Raw genomic sequence first — 19,423 nt, forward strand, 5'->3', positions numbered from 1 at the left:
AGAGCAGAGGCAAAGTTATAGTGGTCAGTTGTATCTCCAGTGTGTTTTTACATATTGTATTTGTTTTCAACATGAGCTGGTTAAAAAAAGAGGAGGACGACCATGTCTCGTCAGTCACTGGTACAGAAATGGTTGAGAAATGTTGTACTGTACTGCCAATGTTAAGTGTCAGCACTACTGCCTTTGTCTAAGTAGGGTGTGTCGGGTCAGTTGTAGGGTGTACGTGTGGGGATGGGGTGTGTATGTATGGTTGGTGGCCAGCTGGGTGGGTGGTAGGGGGATGGTGCAGGTGGGGGTGCATGCATTGATGTGGGCTGGTGTGATCAAAATGCCAGAAACTAATTATTGTCCCAGTCCTCCCCTGAAGGTAGGCACATCTGCAGAGTGCATTACAGGACTGAATAAGGTAAGTCTGAATAGCAAATACTGAGAAGTGCGTAGGAAAGGCGTGTGTAGGAATGGCGTACATTTTGTGTGTAGGAAAGCCGTACATTTCCTAAATCTGAATCCCCCCCCAATAAATATGACCCTACTGTCCTGCCCGTCTGCCTGCCTTAAGACCAACTGAGGCCTCTTAGAAACTTGCTAGAAGCACACAGAGGGTCTGAGGCATGGAGTGCATGCTGCAGGTTTGGAGCAGGCTGGGATGTGGCCCTATTGTTTTCAGGGTCACCCCTCTTTTCCTTCCAGGGCTGCAGAAGGCCTGCTTTCTCCCTCAAGGCTGAAACCTCTTAACTAGACACAAAAACGCTTTACACATATATTTTCTGTTTCACTCTCTCACCTCAAGACGTTCAGAGATGAGGTGGTTTTATAAGATCAAAGCAAGGTGTGTCTGTGGGGTATCCAATTTGTGATTTATTAATAAATGTAAAGGGGTCGTAAAGGGGACCTGTGTGGTTCTAGTCCCAACCGATATTTTAGCTTATAAATCGATCTGTGTATACCATAGATCGAAATGGTTTGCATTAAGTGACAGCCCTTGTTCACACAGACACAGACTCCTGGCTGAATCCTACAATCGTTACATTGTAGTGTAGCAGGAGAGAGCGGTTTCATCACGGTAGCACATTCAGAGATCGATATATAGCCATTAATCAAAAATAATGAATAGATTTTAAAGAAAGAAAACACTTGCTGTTTGTCATAGACAGACAAGATTATTATTAGATGAAAGGTGAGTTCCTAATGATTTCAGGAAGCCTAGCTAGAGCTCTGTGAGACGTTCACAGCGATGGAGGCAGACGTTTTGATTAAGAGAGACCTTTAGAAAATATGCACATTTTCTCTAACACTAAACATACAAATATGTATTTTACAGTTATAAGGAAGGTGAAATCTTATAGTTAGTGGTTTTATAATTTGATTATGCTATATTTAGAAAGCATGTAAGCATTTCAAGCCTTATCCATGCAGTTTTGTTGAATAGGAAATACAACATATCAAATATTTTTCATATTTGTACTGTGCACTTGAGCTTGTGTCCTCAAAAGGGACTACACCTCAGGAATTTATAACTTTTTTTTACCAGAAAGTTTAGATTTGAACCTTTCTTGGAGTATGCTGAATTACTAGTTATTTTTTATGGGCCTCTGGTGATAAATAATTTATTTTGGCGTTACATAGATCACATTTTTGATTACATTTAGTTTAAATGTACAGTATTGTCTGTGCTATATCATACCCTGACTGTAGATAGACCGTGTTTTGATAAGTAGGCCTATGTAATGTGTAAATATGAATTTGTATTGATGTGTAAATAACATGGGTTCTCAGCTGTGAACTCAGATAACTGGAAAGTGTTATCTGTAGTACAGACTGCTATTGTGTGTCAACAAAAGGACATGCAGGACAAAGCATGTAATTTCAAAGCAACCACCTTCTTTCTTTACTGCATGGCAATATTGACTGAGGCCAGGTCTAGTGAAAGTAGGAGGCGAGCGCACCTATGTAGTTACAAAGTTACTCATTAACTTGTCCTTCACAACATGATTGAGGCGAACGCACCCCTTTCAGCCTCCATTTTATAGCAAAGGTGAAAACAAACGTTCAGTGACAATGCTGCTTCAATGTGAGCTATAAGGAAGAAGGTAATATCCGGACCTGAGTTTCAGGTACATATAGACCAGGCTGACCAGGTAGGACACTTCTAATGAGTGGACTTTCTCAACACTTTTACCTTTTGGGCTGTGTTACATTGTTTACATTTGTCAACACTGAGATCATATGACTTCCCTGTTGATATTTCAGTGCATACACTAATTACAGTATCTTGGTATATATTACTACGACAACGTACTAGTATAATAACCAAATGGAAAGATCCTTTTGAACAATCTCAACTAGTATACTGTATATCACAAATGATATTTTAATGGATATGGCGATATATAATAAAATGGAAGTAGATTAATGAGAGAGAAATAAATACATAGATGTATGGGTCCATTTCTGAGTAAGATATCATATTGCAAGCCAATGCTGCTCTACCAGTCAATCATGCCCACACAAAATAAGGCTAAACCTTTGACAGCAGCTGACTTTTCAGCCAGGGTGTTGATAATAATGTAGACCATTGTTCATTCAGGCAGGATGTTGTGGTGAGGTCCAGTTACATTACAAAGGAGAAGTAGAGCGCTAAAGGTAAGAGGCAGTGTTGTAGTACTCGATCCCGGCCTCGAGACTACATATTGAGCGTCTCGGTCTTGTCTCGGTGTACTCGGTCTTGACTCGGTCTCGGGACAGTGAGGATTCGTAATTTCTTCCCGAGACCAGCAGAGTAAAAAAAAATCCTAATTATCATCTTCCATTCAGTCAGCGCATAAAACCGCTTCGCCAGGCCAAATATGAAACATTAATATCTTAACAGCCTTTATATCTATTATAAACATGTTTGCGCAGTGCCAAACATATTCGCCTTCAGTGTGTGACAGGTTCGTGATTCTGAAAGGACAGCAACCGTAATACCAGCGCACTCATGTTAGGAGAGTGCACTTCTCGTAAAACACAAAGGACCAGTGGTGTAGTGGAGGGTATATTCTCTTTTTTTCAGTTCTTAAAACACACTGATGCGTATCAAAGTAGTGTAGTGGAGGTATACGACTTTTAGTACAATAGAGAAATCATGCACAAAGTACCCTACACAATCGCAAGGAACGTGAGAAGTATTCACATGCGCGCCACACACATAGCCTAGTTTCAGCGGAATATCATGTGCAGGCAGCATGAGTAAAAAAAAAACCTATCAACTGGTTTTTAACATGGAGCAGCTCACAGAAGACTGACATCGGTAGCCGGTAGGGTAGGAAAGACGTTTCCACGTATGATATCTACCAGCAAATACAAACAAAGGCAACAATGGGTATGCAAACCAGGTATTGAAAAAGTTTAGTCCGAAGTGTTGGTTAGTTGGCTATTTGTGATTTGCAATTGTCATTATGTGCTGTTCGCATCAGGGGCATAGACATGGATGGGCCTGGGTGGACAGAGGCCCACCCACTGGGGAGCCAGGCCCTTACAGGCCCACCCAATCAGATTAACATGCTTGAAGCATTGTCGTGGACTGACCATCAAATGTGTATTTTTTTTCAATATAAAAAAAATGAGGGAAAAAAACCTGAAAAATCCATAGAAAAACTCACACAAAAAAAATGATTTTTCAGACAGGGTTTTTCATGGGGAACTTTTTAGCTAAATTAGAGTATACCCACTTCTCCATGCACCACTACACCTCTGCATAGGGCCAATGGAAAGACAGCAGTCACACACAGCATGATGGTAAAGGACAAGCAGTCTATAAACTCTGACATAATAAGCCAGTAGGTCCCAATCATAAGTAAACAAAACCCATTAAGCATTTCCCAATCAAAATGTACAACTATTACTTCCCATTGCAAAAAACATTTCATGTTTAGCACACAAAGTAATCACTGACCTAAAGTTTAAAGTGGAACTGACAGCGTTTTAACAGATATGAAACAGACAATCATAATATAAGTAAAAAAATATCAAATTCCCAGTTTATGCTTCAAAACCAACTTCATAAGACGTTTTAAAAATAGTTTTTTTTTTTTACTCAACGTTCCATGACGTACACTAAGGCATTGTTGGCAGAATAGATACACGAGGTTCAATGCATGATTATTATAATTCACTAATACATTTCTTGGTAGTCAAAAATATATTGTCTTTAGGTTGTAAATCACAGCTGGCCTGGTACATTGTTTGCTGCCTCCATTCGGGACGCACTGTTTCAGTTTCAATGACTGAATATTCTGGAGGGAAAAAGGACAAAATGTAACTAACGCTGGGAATGTCAATACAATCAAAACAGCAAGGGCAATGATCACAAGTCAGTCATAATGTGGCTAATAGGCTAGCGGATCTATTTATGTAGCAAGCTAAAAACACGGCGCCTAACGTTAGCTAGATAGCTAGCTAGCTGCTAGGAGGATGTCATGCCATGCCATTGGAGGAGTGGGTGAGTGACTGACTTTTTCCCCTCATATTGTTTTTCAGTGGCTATACACAAGGATGCTACAATTCCCCCATCATTTATCAGAGCTATTTTGACGGCCAACTAGCTGAAAACGTATGAGGGTTTATCTAATGTTTCTTCATTAGATTTGAGCAAATCTCGCTCTGGCTAGCATTAGTTGTTGATCTTGTTGATGTGCATAACTGAGGGAGAGAGAGCCTACCTGTTCATGGTTGTTTGATCAATACATATTTGCAGAAATCCATTCAGGTGTATTTTGTGGCTTTTGGCGAATGAGTTCTAATGATCTAAAGTCATGCCTAAAAACACACAGTCCAGTTGAAAGTGAATGATAGCAGGCCCGTGTGGCAAATGGCTTGTTTGTATGAAGGTCCACTGTAGCTCAGATTGGCTATAGCACACCGGTCTGTGTAGACTCCGGGACTGGACAAGACAGATGTTTTTATTCCGTTTTATTTACTGCAGTGTCTATTAATTGTCCAAATGCACAGCCACTTTCCCACTCTATGCCTTGGTATACATAATTCCCAAACATTGTCACGTTCTGACCAGTATGAGGGTTATTTTGTTAGTGTAGGCTGGTCAGGACGTGGCAGAGGGTATTTGGTTTATGTGGTTCGGGGTGTGTGTATTATGTAGAGGGTAGTTGATTTATGTATTCCGGGGTTTTTTGGTCACTGCTCTGTTAGTCTATGTTCTTTCTAGTTAGTCTGTTTCTATGTTTAGTTAATTGGGGTGTGGACTCTCAATTGAAGGCAGGTGTTGTTTAGTTCCCTTTGATTGAGAGTCCTATATATTAGGGTGTGTTTGTAATTTGTGGGAGGTTGTCACTTGAATTGCTGTCGTTTGCCTTCAAGTCTGTATTCGTCGTCCATCGTTTTTTGTTTGTATAAGTGTTTTCATTAAAGTTAATTATGAGCACTCAACACGCTGCGCCTTGGTCCATTCCCGACGACCGTCGTTACAAACATACTAAGAATTTATGAAAATGACCATACTGTATCTAAGTAGTCGCTTGTCAGAAAATGTTTTAATTCTTCCTTGGTGTGTGTATGAACAAATTTTAATAAGATGTCATGTTGATAAAATGCTGTCAGTTCCACTATAAATGCAACAATGTTTCACAAACGAGTTATTTTCAAAGAGATGGCTAACAACAGCAAGAGAGCTGCAACAAAAAAAACACAGTTCCATTCACCAGATGATCATTTGAAACTTCACTTCTTGATTAAAGTTAATCTTGAAAGGGAGAAGCTAACAAATTAGCAACAACATCCTCTTTGATAACACCTGCCGCAGCCACTGCAAACTAGCCGACAACAAAAGCTAGCTAGCTAGACCGTGGGAAAACTACTGCTCGAATATGCAGAAACAGTTTGTGATATATTGAAAACCTAAGCATAACATGTGCTATATACACAAACATCTGCCACAATAATCATATTACTTGTATTTTTTAAAACAAGCTCCTTATAAACTACACAAGCACCAGAAACGCTGTTGTTTTGGCAAGTAGCAAAAAAATCACTGATATGGATTAGGGGGGAAATCAGGTTGTACGTTGACTTTCAAGAAGGCAGATGTTTCCATAAGTTTTAGTAAAAACGGTCCCACTCATTAAGTCAAAATGTGATTGGTTGTTTCCACTGGCACTCCAAAATTGTGCCCTAATACAGGTGAATAGCAGATGTCTTTATCTAGGTTCTGATGGCCTAGCAAATGGCTGACTTAGCTAGCTAGATTTATCTCCCCAGAGACCAGCAAAGAAAAATCTTGATTGGATCTTTTTTTTCTCATCAGTGTTAGCCCTTTCCTTTCCAACAAAAACTGAAGCAATTAAATTAGAACATCATTGAAAATAGTAATATAGTTATCATTATAGTTATATTATTATAATCATTATTTTATAAATCCTTAGCCCTTCTCTGAAGGAGTAGAAGGCCCATTGTTCCCCACTGTGTTTGGGTTAGCAATCATTTGTAGAGTGGCTCTATTTTCCCTCAGCATGCATTTTTTTTCACTATTTTGAATGTCAAAAGAATCCATATGTTGGTCTGAAACATGAACACAGAAAAACTGGACATTTTGAACTCTTATTATGGTGGTGATTTGACAAAATTACAATCATGGTCTTGAATTGGACTTTCATTTTTCTGGCCTCGGTCTTGACTCGGTCTCAGACCCCTTGTCCCCCTCTGGTCTTGGTCTTGAATCAGTCTCGCTTTAGGTGGTCTTGAACACAACACTGGTAAGAGGTATTAGTCCGTCAAATGTATTACTCTGCTATCTGACTAACCTCTAAAGCTAAATATATCAGTATCATGGTGTTTTTGTTTGCAGTACTTGCTTGGCTCTATTGATGACATTGCAGAGTGTGTAGGCCTTTATGCAAATGTTAGAAACGATTGTACCCATTGACACTTTCTTTGTTTAGGACAAACAGTAGAATTAACATAGTTGCAGTCGTAGATGTGAAACTCATTCAAAGTAAAGAATAACTATTTTTAAGAATACCACCCTAGCCTGCCTAGCAGGCTCCCTGTACCCATTGCATGCCTAAAACATCTTCCTCATAAACAACTTTGCCAGCTGTTTTTCCAATCACTGTGTGATCAAACCATGTCCTTCATTCTTGACAAACAATGGCATAGCTTAGTTCCCATGCAAAACGCAAAACGAATAACACAAATATATATATGGCACCATGAATGAGGACTGAGGAGGTGGAGGAAGGTGGAAGGATGACTTGCTCAGCTGCACCACAGAGTAGCCATACCAGGTGATCAGATGGCTTTGTGTGTGACTTCTATACCCAGAGAGGAGAGAGAGGAGAAGGACAGGACCTAGGCAACCCATTACAGAACAGCAAGAGCTGCAGGGATGGGAGGGATGGGAGTGTGTGAGGGAGAGGGAGGTGTGTTTTTTTTACCCCTTTTTTCACCCCAATTTTCGTGGTATCCAATTGGTAGTACTTAGTCTTGTCTCATCGCTGCAACTCCCGTATGGACTCGGGAGAGGTGAAGGTCGAGAGCCATGCATCCTCCGAAACACAACCCAACCTAGCCGCACTGCTTCTTGACACAATGCACATCCAACCCGGAAGCCAGCCGCACCAATGTGTCAGAGGAAACACCATACACCTGGTGACCTGGTCAGCGTGCACTGCGCCCGGCCCAGTGCACGATGAGACAAGGATATCCCTGCCGGCCAAACCCTCCCTAACCCGGATGACGCTGGGCCAATTGTGCGTCGCCCCATGGACCTCCCGGTCGCGGCCGGCTGCGACAGAGCCTGGGCTCGAACCCAGAATCTCTGGTGGGACAGCTAGCACTGCGATGCAGTGCGCCACCCAGGAGGCCTTCAAAGCCTACTCTTAAACATACAGTGCACACTCATGCAGTCACAAACGCTAATGCAGATGCAGACACACAGACAAGCATGCACACACGCTAGATGTACGCACACACACATACACACACCCTACTATTACACACACAGCCTCTTGTGGGCTCCTAGGCTTTCCATAGCTCCCAGGCCTGGAGTGTTGTTTTTGTGCCTTGGCTGTGTGAGGACAGGAAGAGATAAAGAGAGCCCCACTCGGGTGTTTACAGCCAACAATGCTGAGCTGAATAGCAGGAGAAGGAGAGGGGAAGAGGCCTAATGGCAGACCGACCAGCCAGCCTGGCCCCTCTGCGAAAAATCACCATGGTGCCAAGAGGACTCTGAAAACAGAAAAGGAAGGGTGAAAAAATAAAGAGAGAGAAAGATACAAGTGGTTCTAAGAACTACATAAGAGCACTCTGCAGAACAAAAAGCTATTGCTATTGTGTGTGAAAAGCTCTTCATTCTATAACTAAACACTTTAAATCAACTTTTTAGTGCATAGAAAGTGTGTACACACATCTTCATAGAAAATGTACAACACCAACCTGGCGGGAACACTAAACTGGTATGGACTGACTGTTGTCTTTGTGAGAACATGCCAATAGACATCTTCAGAGTGCAATAAGTCATTTATGACAGCATGAATCAACATCGCATGCAAACAAATGTACATTTAACATATTCACTTACAGAAGAGCACAGAGGTCACTGGTTGCAGCTTTGATTGAACATGTCAAAAACGGTTTATGTTTTTCAACCCAATTCTGGTGTTTTTTAGGGCCAGTAGTTTTTCCTGGTCAGGTATATTTCAGTTAGGTCATAGGCCCTATATACCCTATAAGTCAGGTTATAATGGCTACACAAATGCAGTCCAATTCTAGTTATGACTTACTTTTCAGTCTGATTAATATGTATTGTGTTTCTCCATTTGTCATTTCTACAGGAAGTAGGGGAACCATGGGGTCCTGGGGCCCCGGTCTGTGTGTGGTTTTGTGTTTCTGGGGAACAGTTAGTTGGAACACACTTCACGGTCACATTGTTGGCCCGTGTACTGTCAATACTGGCACGGTAAGAAAGACACACACAGCTTTGTCCTTCTCCCCATGTTCTTCCCTTTGTTCAGTTCTAAGCAGTCACACGAGGATGACACGATGGAGAATTTCCTGTTTGTGCTACACTTTTCCTGTTGTTGATCATACAGTAAACTAGTGTTACCTCTGGGAGTCAAGTCTACTTCGTTATAGGATATCAACATTAGAATTATATGTCAAGATTGTGCTTCTTTCAGCAAATCTATTTGTTTTTCACAAATTGATTCGTTAAATATTAGATGGTTTTCTTTTATCTTTCTGTTTTAAAGTGATTACATTCAATATTTAGTTATTAGCACTAGACAGTTGCAAAGACTCCTGGGTCATTTGACAAAATGAGGGCCTTTGATTTTTTGAGTAGACATTGTGCACCAATATTGAATTTTAAAAGCCTGTTATATTAAATGAAGTGCCCTTTCATATAGACCACATGGACAATTCAATAAATCCGTTTTATTTTATGTGAATAAAGGCTTGCTAAAGTGCAAAAATACTGCATTTTGACATGTCCCTCCGTCAACCCCGTGTCCCCTCTAGGAAGATTTTAACCCCCTTAATCCTAACATTTCTCCACATTTCACTATCATTGTACAGCCTTAGTTATTTTGTTGTTTTGACAAAGTCATGTCTGAAGATGATTTATTTCATGTGATTAGTGATTCATTTACGTCTGTCCCTCATTTTATGGTCAACCCTGTTATGTGCACTGAACTCTTGTTTTAATATGGTGACACTATTCCTTTTTAAATATTTATTTTTAAAGAAACATTAAACAGGTGTCCTGACTCTCTGAGGTCATTAAAGATCCCATTGCACTTATCGTAAGAGTAGGGGTGTTAACCCCGGTGTCCTGGCTAAGTTCCCAATCTGGCCCTCATACCATCACAGCCACCTAATCATCCCCAGCTTACAATTGGCTCATTCATCCCCCTCCTCTCCCCTGAAACTATTCCCCAGGTCGTTGCTGTAAATGAGAATGTGTTCTCAGTCAACTTACCTGGTAAAATAAAAATAAATAAATAAATATAATAGCCAAATCATAGAGTACAAGCAGGTGAGCTGGTTGTACTCTTTTTGGCCATTTTCTGGTGTTTTGTGGTGGAAAACGGAGCGGATCAAGCATAACACGTCAACCCTGGTACCCATAGGTAGACAGGCTAGATATGTTTTTAAAAATTCAAATTGTACACCTTTTTTTTACTCTCTGTTGCACACAAGAAGCTTCCATTCCCCCTCTAACAAGGGGATTTATGGCTGATTTAAGAAGAAGTCGTCAACCCTGTTACGGTGAACCCTGTTTATTTGGCTCTATTTTTATTTGATGTATTTGACCTTTATTTAACTAGGCAATTCAGTTAAGAACAAATTCTTATTTACGATGACGTCCTACAAAGGCACTTAATAGACACTTACTAGAGTATTTTTTTAAATTTCACCTCTTGAGTTGGGAAAACTGGTTACATGACATTGAACATGTGCTCTTTATGACAGAATGTTATAATTAGGTGAAATCAAACTTTTTTTTTTACCAAGTTACACTTCTCAATAGGTACTGACTTGGTGGAAAGACCTTCCTCATGTATTTTAACATCACCATTTTAATAATTCCCTTTCAATTCACCCATACAATGGTTTTAGGGAGAAAATCCTAATGTTGATTTATTCTTTTCAAAACTCTTCTTGATTCTAACAAAATGGCAACCACAAAATTGGAAGGGTTGGCTTGACCAATCTTGTCCATCTCTTCCACAAGGCATCATTTAACTGCAGTTGGAGGAAACTGGCCCATATTCCAACAGAGATATGGAACAATGCAACCGCACTGGACCTCTCTCATAACCACCTGAACCTTACTAACCCTCAACACCTCAGACAACTACAGAGGTTGGATCAGCTGGTTAACCTAAATCTCTCAGGAAACTACCTCCCTCTGCTGGAGAAAGGCCACTTCTGCAGCCTGCCCTTCCTGCAGATACTAGACCTCAGTGGTTGCCAACTGACCTCCATGGAGGCTGGAGCTCTGCAGGGTTTACCAAGGTTAGGGAAGCTGTTTCTGGGGCACAACATACTGCAAGCCCCCCTGTCTGTTTCTGCTCAAACTATATCCTTCCTGGATCTCCATGGGAACCAAGAGCTTGACCATGGCTCTGATGATTCGTCGACAGGAATCAGAAGACCATTCCATAGGAAACTGTTAACAGAGGTCATTGAACTTCCCAGCCCAACTCCAGCTAACTCAATGACTACAACTAATGGTATGGATCTCAGTTATATAACTTACTTCTGCTTCATTATATCAATTAATTTCTATGTACTTAGTATCAATTATCTGTTGTCACGCTTACTGATTTGAGCAGTAAAAGCTATTCCCCTCTCCCAACAGGCAGTGAGGATGGTGGTCAGAGCCGTTTATCCAAAAGCTGGCAGTACCTGGTAGCAGTACTGGTGACGGCCATCTCCCTCTCCCTCCTCATCGCTGTCCTGGCCAAATGCCAGCTGGTCCGCCGCTACCTGGCCAGTTACCGTCACACCCGGCTGATCGAGGGGGACACAGCCAGCCAGTGTGACCCCAACAGCCTGGAGGTAGGCTTCTCCATGCATAACCATGGGGGACAGGCACGGAGCACCCACCCTGCTGCTGTCCCCCAGGGAGAGATGGACATGGAGGATGAGGAGGATGATGATGATGATGGCTTCATAGAGGATAACTACATACAAGCCAGCGAGAGGGAGAGGGCTAAGAGGGCACTGGAACTGCAGGAAGAGGAGGATGACATGGTATTTTCCATTGGCTAGAAGACGTGGAATGGGAGGGGAGAGAGAGATGGGCAGACAGACATACATACAGAGAGAGACAGAAAGAGAGAGAGAGAGGTCACTGTAGCCAATTTGGACACTGATTAGGGCCAATGCCGATATTAAATATATGCATGTCTATCTCCATCATCTTGGGATGGAAAAAAACAGTCACAGATGAATACAAAACTGACAATAGCAATCTCTCTCAGAACAGAGCCAACTCAATGTAGCTTTGCAATAGGGTACCTGTGGATGTGTGTCTTTCATTGGATTTCCAAGCAGGGTTGACTGTTTGTATGGACTTGAAATACAAATATGTTGGAAAATGATTATACAAAGTGGATCAAATAATCAATCCATTTGTTTTGATTTTGCTTTTTTGAGTTCTGGCATAATTTGTTTTTTGTGTGTGCTTGCACTCCACTTTGTTACATTTGTAGATCAAATAAACGTTTTTAACTTCAGTAGCACACTTCTGTAGAAAAAGCCATCACATTATTTTGAAACACAGGTATGCATCGATCTATAATAAGGTATAACAATGTTTTATATAGTACAATAGACAAACACTCCTGGTAGTAGTTTAGAAGAAGAACAGAAGATAATCGATACCGTGGTATGTAAACCCATTCATTGAAGTAGCGACTCTCGCACAGAATGACTGTCCACAGTGTGGGTTGGTTTTGCCTGCTCTGTTGGGTTGAAAGCTGCTCGACAGGTCTGACGACGAAATACTACCCGGAAAAGAGCGAGAGAGGACGTTCACTGAATATAATGTTGTAAGGGATATTGAACGTGAAACATCAGTATATTGTCCGGTATTAGTTTATCAGGATGTCGGCGTCTGCTATATTCATTCTGGATCTTAAAGGCAAGGTGAGTTGAGATTTGACAGTTTATGTGGCGGAGAAGTTTATAGTTAATGCATCGAGATCAACAGCGCTGAGCACAGGCTGCACCTGCCAGTGTAGCGCAGTAATCCATGCATAAAACTATAAGCGCAGATAAGAATATGAAAGATAGCGGTAGGGCAGGCTATAGTAAAATTACATACTTGTTTATTATCTTTGATTACTTACAACTAAATGTCGTTTATTTCTGAATACTTAAATGTCATATTACATTCACAACATAGCGATTTAACTTCGTGATCGGCTCAATTTTCCGTTCAATTTTTATCAGCAGAGAAATAGCAATCTACTTCAGCACTCTCTGAACCCTACACCTACATCAAGTAAAACGAATGTCTTGACAAGTTATTTCTCAATCACTTATACACATTCTCAGCAGTGTAGGCAGTGGCATGTCCAGAACATTTTAAATGGGGTGGCACAGACCCCGTTTAGGGGGGGCCATAACATTTTTAACCTTAATCAATGCTAGATAGATTATTTTAATATAGTTATGATGGTTCAACGCCAGTGGAGGCTGGTGACATGAACAATTGAGGAGGATAGGAGACTCACAGTATAGGCGTGGACAGCACAGATGGCGAAACTTGTTTTTAAAAAAATCGAGGGAGTAGCAGTGTGCAGGACAGGCTCATCATGGATGGATGGTGTTGGAGAAGAACTAAACTCTTCCATTCAGGGCAGGATAGGATTGTACTGATAAAGATGTGCAGTTAGTTTAAACAGCCAGCACATAAGTGATAATGTTATCACTCCGTCCCCTATTTATTGCAGGATTGTGATTTGTGATTAATCAACATTGACACTCGTTCTTTACAGTCTAAACAACAATAGATAATTGAGTAATACAAGTAGGTTATTATTACGAAAGAATAATTTCAGGTGAACAACAAAAATAAATCTATACCAGAGGTGGCCAACCTTGCTCCACTGACCCTTGCTCTTTACGGGGTGAGCAGACTTCTGTTCCAGCCAAGCAATAGCACACTTGATTATCAACTCATTACAGTAGGTTTGACAAGTTGAATCAGGTGTGTTATTGCTGGGCTGAAACAGAACCCTGCACACCCAGCAGACCTCCAGCAGGGTTGACCTGCTCCAGTTATAGAAGGTATATACATTGTGTGTGATGTTTTAACTGCATTTTTGTATACAACATTTTCTAACATACTGTATAATCCATTATATAGGTTATACCCTTAGTCTCAGTCTTGGGACCTTCATTGGGACCTCTCTCTTCATCTGCAAACAGGCTTTCACAGCTTTCCATATGAGTTCCCAGTTGTTTTGAACGTGGCATTAAGAGTTGGGATTATGGTTCATTGTTTAGCTAGCTAGCTACATGTCTAAACAAAAGACTCCAATCTGCAAGTAACCATTTCACTGTACCGTTTACACCTTCTGTACCCTGTGCATGTGACGAGTAAACGTGATATGGTGTGTGTTTACCAGAGACGGTAATGTGAAGAACAACATGTCCTGCACCAAAATCAGATTAGAATATAGGCCAAGGACTAGAAGTTTATTTTTACTACTACTTTTTGCTACCACTTTCACCACTTTTAGTCTTGAAAACCTTTGGTTGTTTACTACACTGTGAATCCTTAAAGAGATGGGTGTGAACAATGCCGAATGGGTGTAGACAAAGGAAAGGTCTCCAGTAGGTGTACCAAACCATTCACAGGCCATTTTCTCAACCGTGGGGTTACAAGTTTATCAAAATGACTTTCTCATTGTTCCTCAACTGCACAGTATGATATACAATTTTCTAGCTCGGAGTCTCTACTTTTATCCAATGTCAAATGTTGCTACATATGACCGAATCCAGGTGGTGGGTCACATATAGCTAAGTGCTTTCTCATTGGCTAAACTAGGCTCGTAATAAAATAAAAATACAAATGAATATTTACAGATCCCATACAAGTTTGTAATTAAGGCACATGAAAGTTCACATGTTCAAGAAAGCATTTCTGAAAGAAAAAACATAAATGTCCCTCAAACAGCCTTTACTGTTAAGTAGAAACTAGCGTCGGCTGCCCCCGATGGGCTGGCATGTCACGTTTAATGTCTTATTAGGCAACTCTATGAACACAAGATAAGGTGCAATAATAGCCTAGTTTAATTGGCTCATTCATGGACCGTTGTTTGCATACAAAGTCTGGGGGGGGGGGGGTACCTGCACATTCAGACAGCAGACTATAGGCTAATCAAGCCAAACCTGACTTCCCTTATTCGTGTGGTTGTGGTAATAATGTTGTGGAGAAGGAGAGCCTGAGGGTATTACGGGGATGGATCCCTGGATCCCTATCAGTGCTAAAGCCTTTTCTGCCCTCAGGCCTTCTCCCTGCTAAAACCAACCCAGACGGGCTGTACTGGAGGCTGAGGATATCTATCTATCTATGTATCTATCTATCGATCGATCGATCGAGACTAGAGTGTCAGGATACAGTCACTGTATCAACACATTGTGTGCTTGTTCTTGAAGTTTGAGATGCTATGAATGTAGCTTTTTATGCTGTATTGATCAACTGAATGTGTCTTTCTTTGAAATATATTGTTATGCTGATAAATGGCTGCTTTGTTTTGTACACTGACTACAATCATATATTTGAAATAAAACGTTTACACCAACACACTGATGAATGATCCCAAGCTGTTTTATTAAGCAAATTAAACAATTGGAGCATTTATCATTGTGTGGTATCTATTCTTTATTTCATTACTTTACTTTGTGCGCATGCAATTCTGGATGTGTGTACACTAGGCTACTTTTAAACTACACTCATACGTTTGCTGTCTTAAGTAATATACAGTGAATTCGGAAAGTATTCAGACCCCTTGACCTTTTCCTCATTTTGTTACTTTACAGTCTTATTATAAAATGGATAATACATCTTTTTTTCCTCATCAATCTACACACAATACCCTTTAATGACAAAGCAAAAACAGTTTTTTAGAAATTGTTGCAAATGTATTACAAATTTAAAACTGATATCACGTTTACATACATATTCAGACCCTTTACTCAGTACTTTGTTGAAGCACCTTTGGCAGCGATTACAGCCTTGAGTCTTCTTGGGTATGACGCTACAAGCTTGGCGTGCGTGTATTTGGGGAGATCCTATCAAGCTCTGTGAGGTTGGATGGGGAGTGTCGCTGCACAGCTATTTTCGGGTATCTCCAGAGATGTTCGATCGAGTTCAAGTCTGGGCTCTGGCTGGGCCACTCAAGGACATTCAGAGATGTGACCTGAAGCCACTTCTGTGTTGTCTTGGCTGTGTACTTCGGGTCGTTGTCCTGTTGGAAGGTAAACTTTTGCCCCAGTCTGAGGTCCTGAGCGCTCTGGACTAGGTTTTCATAAAGGATCTCTCTGTATTTTGCTTTCATCTTTCCCTCTATCCTGACTAGTCTCCCAGTCCCTGCCGCTGAAAAACCTCCCCAGAGTATGCTGCCACCACCATGCTTCACTGTAGGGATGGTGCCAGGTTTCCTCCACACATGACGCTTGGCATTCAGGCCAAAGAGTTGGTTTCATCAGACCAGAGAATCTTGTTTCGCATAGTCTGAGAGTCCTTTAGATGGCTTTTGGCAAACTCCAAGCGGGCTGTCATATGCTTTTTACTAAGGAGTGGCTTCCATCTGGCAACTCTACCATAAAGGCCTGATTGGTGGAGTGCTGCAGATATGGTTCTCCTTCTAGAAGGTTCTCGCATCTCCACAGAGAAACTCTAGAGCTCTGTCAGAGTGACCATCGGGTTCTTGGTCACCTCCCTGACCAAGGCCCTTCTCCCCCGATTGCTCAGTTTGGCCTAGCGGCCAGCTCTAGGAAGAGTCTTGGTGGTTCCAAACTTCTTCCATTTAAGAATGATGGAGGCCACTGTGTTTTTGGGGACCTTCAATGCTGCAGAAATGTTTTGGTACCCTTCCCCAGATCTGTGCCTCGACACAATCCCTGTCTCTGAGCTCTACGGACTCTTCCTTCGACCTCATAGCTTGGTTTTTGCTCTAACATGCACTGTCAACTGTGGGACCTTATGTACATTTACATTTACATTTAAGTCATTTAGCAGACGCTCTTATCCAGAGCGACTTACAAATTGGTGCATTCACCTTATGATATCCAGTGGAACAACCACTTTACAATAGTGCATCTAAATCTTTTAAGGGGGGGTTAGAAGGATTACTTTATCCTATCCCAGGTATTCCTTAAAGAGGTGGGGTTTCAGGTGTCTCCGGAAGGTGGTGATTGACTCCGCTGTCCTGGCGTCGTGAGGGAGCTTGTTCCACCATTGGGGTGCCAGAGCAGCGAACAGTTTTGACTGGGCTGAGCGGGAACTGTGCTTCCTCAGAGGTAGGGAGGCGAGCAGACCAGAGGTGGATGAACGCAGTGCCCTTGTTTGGGTGTAGGGCCTGATCAGAGCCTGAAGGTACGGAGGTGCCGTTCCCCTCACAGCTCCGTAGGCAAGCACCATGGTCTTGTAGCGGATGCGAGCTTCGACTGGAAGCCAGTGGAGAGAGCGGAGGAGCGGGGTGACGTGAGAGAACTTGGGAAGGTTGAACACCAGACGGGCTGCGGCGTTCTGGATGAGTTGTAGGGGTTTAATGGCACAGGCAGGGAGCCCAGCCAACAACGAGTTGCAGTAATCCAGACGGGAGATGACAAGTGCCTGGATTAGGACCTGCGCCGCTTCCTGTGTGAGGCAGGGTCGTACTCTGCGAATGTTGTAGAGCATGAACCTACAGGATCGGGTCACCGCCTTGATGTTAGTGGAGAACGACAGGGTGTTGTCCAGGATCACGCCGAGGCTCTTAGCACTCTGGGAGGAGGACACAAGGGAGTTGTCAACCGTGATGGCGAGATCATGGAACGGGCAGTCCTTCCCCGGGAGGAAGAGCAGCTCCGTCTTGCCGAGGTTCAGCTTGAGGTGGTGATCCGTCATCCACACTGATATGTCTGCCAGACATGCAGAGATACGATTCGCCACCTGGTTGTCAGAAGGGGGAAAGGAGAAGATTAATTGTGTGTCATCTGCATAGCAATGATATGAGAGACCATGTGAGGATATGACAGAGCCAAGTGACTTGGTGTATAGCGAGAATAGGAGAGGGCCTAGAACAGAGCCCTGGGGGACACCAGTGGTGAGAGCACGTGGTGCGGAGACAGATTCTCGCCACGCCACCTGGTAGGAGCGACCTGTCAGGTAGGACGCAATCCAAGCGTGGGCCGCGCCGGAGATGCCCAGCTCGGAGAGGGTGGAGAGGAGGATCTGATGGTTCACAGTATCAAAGGCAGCAGATAGGTCTAGAAGGATGAGAGCAGAGGAGAGAGAGTTAGCTTTAGCAGTGCGGAGAGCCTCCGTGACACAGAGAAGAGCAGTCTCAGTTGAATGCCCAGTCTTGAAACCTGACTGATTAGGATCAAGAAGGTCATTCTGAGAGAGATAGCAAGAGAGCTGGCCAAGGACGGCACGTTCAAGAGTTTTGGAGAGAAAGGAAAGAAGGGATACTGGTCTGTAGTTGTTGACATCGGAGGGATCGAGTGTAGGTTTTTTCAGAAGGGGTGCAACTCTCGCTCTCTTGAAGACGGAAGGGACGTAGCCAGCGGTCAAGGATGAGTTGATGAGCGAGGTGAGGTAGGGGAGAAGGTCTCCGGAAATGGTCTGGAGAAGAGAGGAGGGGATAGGGTCAAGTGGGCAGGTTGTTGGGCGGCCGGCCGTCACAAGACGCGAGATTTCATCTGACATGTAGACAGGTGTGCCTTTCCAAATCATGTCCAACAATTGAATTTACCACAGGTGGACTCCAATCAAGTTGTAGAAACATCTAAAGGATGATCAATGGAAACAAGATGCACTTAAGCTCAATTTCGAGTCTCAAAACAATGGGTCTGAATTCTTATGTAAATAAGGTATTTCTGTTTTTCATTTGGGGTATTGTGTGTAGATTGATGAGGAAAAACATTTATTTAATCCATTTTAGAATAATGCTGTAACGTAACAAAATGTGGAAAAAGGGAAGGGGTCTAAATACTTTCCGAATGCACTGTATGAGAAACTAGACACCACAATGTATAGATAGCCTGACGTGATGGGACATGTTCATAAATATAACCTGACATTTGTTTTCAAGGTGAAATATAGTAGCCATGATGTGTGTTTGATTGTCAAACCATGTCATTCTCAGAGGGGAAAGTCATTTTAGACCCTCTGGTAGCGTCATAGATCTTTCATGGATGTTTACCTCCAAATCACTGAGCTTGTTTCCCAATGGTACCCTATTCCTTATGCAGTGCACTACTTTTGACCCCTGTTCAAAAGTAGTGCACTACATAGGGAATAGGGTGCCATTTGAGATGGAACCTGAGGGATCTCTGGTCTGTTTACCTTAACTGAGATGTCGTACAGACGGTAGTTCCTATTGATTGTAAACAATGCCTCATTGACAATAACCAGTGTCCCATTGCCAAACAAACTTCCCCTGGCTGAATCATCCCATCATTTTTTTAAGGGGATATGGTGTGTGTGTCTGTGTCTGTGTGTGAGTGAATAAATCAGGCCCTCATAGTCAGCCAGTGTGTTTGACTGTTTGTCAGCCAACAGTGTCACTGAACTTGAACCATAAGCCTGCTTTCATATTCCCAGACATGTCTCTCATTCAATCTCTTAACACTTACCACATCACTGCAGCAGTCTGTCAGATCTGTCTGTCTGGTCTCTGCAGTACTGTAGCAAGATGCACTG

At 42.3% G+C, this 19,423-nt stretch overlaps 1 protein-coding gene across 5 annotated transcripts in view; it reads left to right on the forward strand.

Moving 5' to 3' along the window:
• The first annotated feature begins 1,882 nt into the window (after positions 1 to 1,882).
• Positions 1,883 to 19,423, forward strand: part of LOC106584019 (AP-1 complex subunit mu-1) — a 45,505-nt gene continuing 27,964 nt past the window's right edge. The window contains exons 1-4 of one of the 5 annotated variants that reach the window (XM_014168777.2): positions 1,883 to 2,138; positions 8,826 to 8,950; positions 10,727 to 11,228; positions 11,357 to 12,648. In XM_014168777.2, coding sequence (XP_014024252.1) covers positions 12,607 to 12,648 — 42 coding nt within the window. In that variant the 5' untranslated portion in view covers positions 1,883 to 2,138; positions 8,826 to 8,950; positions 10,727 to 11,228; positions 11,357 to 12,606. Of the gene's footprint in view, positions 2,139 to 2,181; positions 2,644 to 8,825; positions 8,951 to 10,726; positions 11,229 to 11,356; positions 12,649 to 19,423 lie in introns of those variants that run through there. The other 4 variants (XM_014168779.2, XM_045706461.1, XM_045706462.1 and 1 more) reach the window with 4 other exon arrangements.

The sequence above is a fragment of the Salmo salar genome, chromosome ssa23 (genome assembly GCF_905237065.1).
Source record: "Salmo salar chromosome ssa23, Ssal_v3.1, whole genome shotgun sequence".
NCBI lineage: Eukaryota > Metazoa > Chordata > Actinopteri > Salmoniformes > Salmonidae > Salmo > Salmo salar.